General features: G+C 44.8%; 1 protein-coding gene across 4 annotated transcripts in view; it reads left to right on the top strand.

Annotated features, from left to right (window-relative positions):
• Me3 (malic enzyme 3) overlaps positions 1-7,320 on the top strand; it is a 140,682-nt gene that overhangs the window by 62,588 nt on the left and 70,774 nt on the right. For 3 of the 4 annotated variants that reach the window (XM_050154473.1, XM_050154474.1, XM_050154476.1), the window contains one exon: positions 5,825-5,958. In XM_050154473.1, coding sequence (XP_050010430.1) covers positions 5,825-5,958 — 134 coding nt within the window. Of the gene's footprint in view, positions 1-5,562; positions 5,704-5,824; positions 5,959-7,320 lie in introns of those variants that run through there. The other variant, XM_050154475.1, reaches the window with a different exon arrangement.

Below are 7,320 nucleotides of genomic sequence, written 5' to 3'. Positions count from 1 at the left end.
GGGGGGGGGGGGGGGGGGGGGGGAGGAACTGGAGGCTTGGACTGCAGCAGAGATGCTGGGGGAACACTCTTATTAGCTTGCTCCTGTGACTTGCTCATCTTGTTTTCTTACATACTCCAGGACTGCCTTCACGAGTGTGGCACTAGATCCCCTACATCAAGCAGTAAGCAAGAAAAGGCTCCCAAGGACATGCGCACGGGTCAGTGTGATGGAGGCAGTTCCTCAACTGAGCTTCCCCCTCCTCACATGATTCCATCTTGTGTCAGGTTGAGGAAAAACTAGCCAGAACACCGACAATGGACTTAGATGTGGGCAGTTGTTCTAAACCCACTCCCCAATGGGTGCTAGATCTTGAACCGGTGCTTCCTGGCGACAAGACAGAGACTGGTTACCCTTATCTGTGATACACAATGGTCATTTGTCTCTTGAAAAAATGACCTCCTTCCTGGTTCACATGGTCAGAAAACAGTCAAGACCCAGGAGAATGAGGATTAGGTCCATGGAAGGCCTGGAGAAGCTTCATCAACAGCTAGAGAATAGCACTATTGAGAGCTTGTCTTTAGTTGTGTTATATCACTTTCTGGCACCTCCACCCCTCATACACATACACACACACACACACACACACACACACACACACACACACACCAGGTATGCATGTACAAGGTCTATTCTGAGCCCCTCTCAAGGCAAGACTGTTTGTTTTATTACTCTAGCTATGGTCCCCTTTTTGACTCAGTCCTCCCAGGCTGGACCCATCAAAGCGCAGTTATGTTGTTGGAGGGAGGAAACTGCCCCCTTTGTTCTCGGCTGCTCCTCCGCTGTTATCCTGGTGAGGTTCAGCTGAGTGAGAGGGATCAGGGAGCCAAGAATAACATGGTCGACAATTTAAATAATAAACTCTTGGGGATACGGGGTTGTGCAGCATCCAGACTGCCACTGACTTTTCCCAAGAGAATTATGCAGAAACTTTCTGTCTATTCATCTCCTGTGCAGTGCGGACAAAATTCCAGAGTTGTCAAGTATTTTGGGAGCAGATTCTTCTTATCAACATTTTTGCACAAGCTAGTCTTCCAAAAGAAATAGCTATTATTTTCATGTGACTTTGAATGTCCCTCGGGAATCACATCCCCACGACCCACTTAGGCTTCAATTTCTTCTTCTGTAAATGGGGATAATAACACCTGCCCTGTCTAGGTTCAATTGGCATAAGCCAGACGGGAACATTTTTTAATACAATAAAGCATTAAAATATATAAGGCATTTTTTTTATCATTAACAAAGATACTGGGCCAAGATTCCTTTCACCTCTCAAGCAGTAAATCCATCTAAATTAATGTTTAACATGAGGCCTTAATACCAATATTAAGCAAATATTTAGGACCTTTCCGCACAGATGAGGGTAAATAGTGGCTACCCAAGCATCTAGCAAAGTACTTGGTACAGAAGAGGAGCCTGGCATTTGTTTAATTAATGAGTAGAAGAATATAATGGTCTTCTCTCTTCTAAGGGAGATGGACATTGATGAGCACAGCACTCTAAGCCTCAGATGTAGAGGATCCAGGCTTCTCATTCTGATTCGGCAGACTTTGGAGAGGGCTCCAACAATGCTGTATGTGTGGCCCTAGGGTCTCACTTGATGTTGCTTTCCCAATCCCCTGGATATGCAGTTCCATTAATTAAAATAAACCAAGGGCTTCCTAAGCAATCTTGTTTTTCCACACGAGCAAGCAACTTTTGTCTGTTCCAAATCTCAGGTGTGTCCACTAAAGGCTAAAGCCAAATTTAGAGTAACTTAGAGTGGCAATATTGACTACTTAGTGTTGGGATGGAAACCTGGGCTCTACCACAACAGGAATCTAGGAGGCTTGGCCAACAATTTGAAAGGAAAGATGGCAGGATTGGATGTTGAGCAACCACCTCCTCCCCATCCACTTATCTCTAAATATCTCATAGAATTAGCCACATCGTTGCCTTTATTTTTAAGGAATGACTAGCGGTAGCTACTGGACTGAGCCAGGGTAGAGCAAGGAAAGCTTACATTGTCCCTGAAGCTCTTATTTGTGGGCTCTACCTTCTTCATTTCCTTTAAAAAAAAAAAAAAAAAAAAAAAACTCAGATAGAAAAACATCCTAGGACAGCAGTTTCCAAATCTGAATAGTGTCAGAATCACATAAAGAATTTACAAAGACTTATGGTTCTCTGGTCTTCCAAACAGAATACTAGCTTTTGAAGAACCATACATGATTCTTATTGTCTGTCTATCTACCAGCCAGAGACAACTGGTCTACCACACTGAGACAAATGTGAGTAAATAAGCCTGGAATAAAGAGGGGCCCAGGGAGAAGGACAGCCAATGGGAATCTTCCATTGACACCACTCTTTTTCTTCTCTCCACCCATGGCCTCCCCTGACCCTCGCCTTAGAGGTATGTGGAGGATGGGAGGGCTTTAGAGTATTGCTTGGCATAGTATTAGTATAGCAAACTCTATCACTCTTTCTCTTCATGGTCACCTTGCTGAGTCACCTTGAAAAGTCCTTGGCTGTCTGCCTTGCCAACCACTTATCTCTAAGCATCCCACAGAGACAGCCACTTCGTTGCCTTTGTTTTTAAGAATGACTAGAGTTAGATGACTCTTGTTGGGTACTCATTAAACTGTGCTCACAAAACTAGTGTTACTTGAAATTTGTGGAAATCCTTTGGTGGGAAATTTGTGACAGAGGTGTCCGTTGGTGGCGTGACACATGGGATGGGTAAGAACAGGTTTCACGGGGCTGGAGAGATGGCTCAGTGGTTAAGAGCATTGCCTGCTCTTCCAAAGGTCTGAAGTTCAATTCCCAGCAACCACATGGTGGCTCACAACCATCTGTAAAGAGGTCTGGCGCCCTCTTCTGGCCTTCAGGCATACACACAGACAGAATATTGTATACATAATAAATAAATAAATAAATATTAAAAAAAAAAAGAACAGGTTTCACCACACAGCTTTCCCTGCCATGTGGGGCTCCTAGACCATGTTCTGCTCATGCTTCTTGTGTTAAGTTACAAAAACGTAGAGCTGTGTTGTGAGTCAAAGACATTAAGATCAAGTCAAGCCCTTGTCTCCAAGGAAGATGGACTAGCAAATGGCTCTTTGAAGGCAGGAGGTTGAAACTTGTGAGAAATACATCAGATTCTATAGGCTGGGGCCATTTAGTGGGACCTTGTACCAACGTTAAAATAAAAAGAAGGCTGGAGATATAACTCAGGAGAGGAGTGTTTCCTAGCAGGCACGAGGCTATGGATCCAATCCCCGTACCCCCTGCAAAAAAGAAATGCTTATCCCTTTTGGAGCCACGGAACTGCTAACTTGTCTTTCTGCTTTGCCAGTTTATAAATCTAGAGCTTCTAAAAGTAATTTCTTTAAATCCTTAAAATTACCCATTGCTAAACAGTCATTCATTTTCCTCAAATACAAAAGAAGTTGGTGGAAGTCAGCCAAGAGAAACACTTAAGCCTGTAGAGAGAAGCAGGCTGTTATTAAAAGTCACGGTGGCTATTAGCAATGATGATGTCATAATTAAATGTCTGGAATCCCTGGGATCCCTGCGGCCAAGGAGAGGCAACCGTAGTCTTTCCAAATCAGTTAAGAGTCACCTACCTAATGGTGTTTGGTAACAGTCACCAGTCTGGCTGGGCTTAGTGGCGCACACTTTTAATTCCCAGCACTTAGGGGGGCAGAGGCAGGCAGATCTCTGTGAGTTCGATGCCAGCCTGAACGACATAATGAGTTCCAGGACAGCCAGGTCTATATGGTGAGACCCTGTCTTGGGTAAGAAAAATATAAAGATGACCAGTCTGTGGGCAAGGTTGCGTCTTACAAAGGAATATGGGAACTGGCATGGTGCCCCTGCTTACAAAGCTGTTGACAAGCACCAGGGGTGTTTGAAACTGGTAACTGTTAGGTCTGAGACTACAGGCTGATCAGGCTGTACCTACCTGCAGCAACTTCTTTTTCAGGACTGTTGTAGAGGAAAGAAAGGACAGTGTGGCCACCAGGAGCCTGTCTCTGAATCTCGAACCCTCTAACAGAATCTTCGGGTATCTGGATTTCGTTAGAATGGCACATGCCATTGTTACGTTTCCAAGGAAATTACAGGTTCAAGTTGCCAGGCTCCAGGATAACACCAAGCCACCATTAGCAGGCATATTGCCAACAAGTGCAAGGGTCAGCCATAACTAAATGTGCCCTTCTTCTCTCACATCGTCTGAATAACATATAGGTTGTATTTATATATTTAGGAATATATATATATATCACAAACACATATTGTAACGCAATTTTTTAATAGAGGCTATGGATTTGGAAGAGAGTAAGGGGGACATATGGGAAGGTTTGGAGGGAGGAAAGGGAAGGGGAAATTTGTGTAATTATAACATTAAAAACATTTTTTTAAAGAGGAGTCTGTCTGTCTCATGGGTTTGCTGCCTGCCATATGTCCCTGACATCCTGTCTGTCTGTCTGTATGTGCACTTATGCCATTAATAACTTTTCTAGTAAATCTTTTATCCAAAAAGACTTTCTGCCTCAGCGACCCCTCTGAACCATACATGCCCATTCTGCCTCGTGTCTCCTCCGAATCCCACATCTCCAACCTTTCAGTAACTTTGGAAAAATCTTTGATAAAGCATATTTGGGATTTGTGTGGAGTACTTTGAACATGTCCCTGTGTGTCATCGTCTCAAGCAAAGTGCCCTGTCTTAAGGTAGGCCTTTCGCACAGTTCACGCACTTCCCAGGGAAGAAATGGTCTTCAAGACAAGCTGGGATTGATCTGTTGCTACCGTTCTATAAATCTATGGGGAGCCCAGTCTGGTTCTAGAACCAGAGCAGGCAACATACAAGATGAGCATCCCTGGAGTACCAGAAAGTGAGAGATTACTCAACACACACACACACACACACACACACACACACACACACACACACACACACACACACAAACCCTGTATTTTGGGAGTGTGTCAAAAGACACTGAAATCAACTGGAAGATTGCCCAAAAGCCAAAGCTGGAGCAATAAGAGCAATAACATAAATACAACCGTGCATGAGTCTATCCCAATATGTATCAATTCTGACATATAAATTCCCAGGCAGAGTAATTCCAAAGTGGGAGATGCTGGCAAGCCCTACCTCAGCTTGATGGCTGTGATCCTCACCAGCAGAGACAATGCCCTCTCTTCCCATGGTCTTCCCTTAAAAGCCTACAGCCCCACCTCAACTTGTTCTGGTCGAGAAGACCTGAGGAACACTCTCCAAAAGATCAAGGTCGTAAGAAACTAAGGGTACCTGAAGGCTGTCTTCGCTAACACAAGCCTAAGAAAATGACTAAATATAATGTGTCTTGCTTGGGTGGAGTCCTGGATAGCGCGTGGGCATGATGAAAATCAAGGAGCTCTGAATAAGCTAAAAGCATTATTGTATGGTGGGCCCCTATGTTTATTCATTAACTTTGATATATATGCCACGCTATTGTAAAAAAGGGGGATTTGGAGGAAGAGGCATAGAAGGAGCGTTATTCTACAGTCTGGTGTTCTATGAACCTCAGCTTCTTTTTTCAAAAAGCAAAATCTAGTCTTGCTGAAGTGTCTGCCTTCCTCGTTTGTCTCGTCGGGAGGCCTGAATACAACCAGCACAAGACAGCCCTCTTTGAAACAGCAGAGGTGAGCTTTGGGCCCATCCCTTCTTACTAATTCACACTAACTTTGGCTGTCTACAGATGGAACGTCCATCCGTTGGCTTCCTGGACCTACGTTAAATGTGTGTTCCTTTCTTCTTCTCCAGGGCATGGCCTTTACCCTTGAAGAAAGACTGCAGCTTGGCATCCATGGACTCATCCCGCCCTGCTTCCTCAGCCAGGATGTCCAGCTCCTCCGCATCATGAGATACTATGAGAAGCAGCCGAGCGACTTGGACAAGTCAGTAGCTGAAGTCTGTTCTTTGTGCCCAGTCCTGAGGCTGAGATGCTCTCCCCTGAGGCTCCCAGGGGGTTTCTAAATTCTCTGTGACTAGGAAAACCTGAGAGACTTCAGATCCAGCTCTGTCTCTAAAGAGAGTTACGGTCTCCCTAAAGATGAGGCTTAGAGCAGAAGCACAGCTAAAATGAACCAGGACTTGACCAGTCTGGGAGGCCATCTGAGTGATCGCACAGATGAGTCAGTCCCAGAAGCCTTGATGAAACAAGGCAGGCGCTTGCGGGAGGGCAGCAAGGAGGAACAGTGGAGAAAGGGGTCATGGAGACAGGATGCCTTGAGAAGGATCGAGATGCTGTGTTGAAGGTCATGGGCAACAAATAAGAGCACCACTCCCTCTGAATACTCCTCAGTGGAGACACAACCGCAAAGATCCCGTTTCAGAGTCTTCGAGCCAATGTTAAGCGTTACTAAGGTGGTAGTCACCACCCAGGTGCCCACCATGAGTCAGCATGAGATTTAAATACCCTGACTTCAGCGTCTATGAATTTAACTCTCTGCCATACATAGTTCAGAGATGGCAAAGCCTAGTTGATGTAAGACTAATTCTAGAATGGGTGAAACCTACCTTTCTGCATTGAATAATGAAAGTTACTCTGCCAACTCTGTGCCAATGGTATCTGACTCATTGGATTTTATGAGAATTAAATGCATGTCTTCATGATGTACTTAGAATGTTGCCTGGGGCATAGTGAGCTCTGGATAATTTTTTTTTAAGTGTCATCTTGCCATGGACTTTAGCAGATATATATTAAGAAAATAATGGTTCTCTCTACATCCATAGAGCTAAATGCCCACGAAGGGCAAAGTTCAGTAGCATGTGAGGTTCATACTGCCCCTAGCTCCCTGTGTCTCCTCCAAGTCACCCGTACCTTCTGAGAAGCAGGAAACAAGCGTGTCCCTGCCCACAACCATGTCGCCCCTCCTAAAGCACTAAGCTCACGGCTCTGCTCACATTAACCCCAAGACCAAATTGCCACCAAGTCGAATATTCTCTCCCTTTTGTCCATCCAGCCACCTCACCTCGAAGAGCAAACCAGAAGTTAAACAGCAGATAGCCTAACAAACTGATCCATGCCCGAGCTTTGAACCATCAGAAATTCCTGCTAAACGTACCAAAAAGAATGAGCGTCCAAAGTCAAACATTTGCTTAAAATGTGAAATTATAAAAGCTACGCTCTAATGCTGGCCTGCTCAATGCTTTCCAACTTCATGGGCCTCTCTCACTTGCCTGAAATGATGCTCTAGGATCAGGAAGCGATGAGTGCGCATGTTCCCGAGAGCTCTCGAGGGGGCTTGCTCCTGGTT

Source organism: Alexandromys fortis, unplaced genomic scaffold, assembly GCF_014885135.2.
Source record: "Alexandromys fortis isolate MF-2015 unplaced genomic scaffold, M_Fortis_MF-2015_v1.1 scaffold_77, whole genome shotgun sequence".
Taxonomy (NCBI): domain Eukaryota; kingdom Metazoa; phylum Chordata; class Mammalia; order Rodentia; family Cricetidae; genus Alexandromys; species Alexandromys fortis.
Note: the sequence above shows the minus strand (reverse complement) of the source record. Positions and strands in the feature narration are given on the sequence as shown.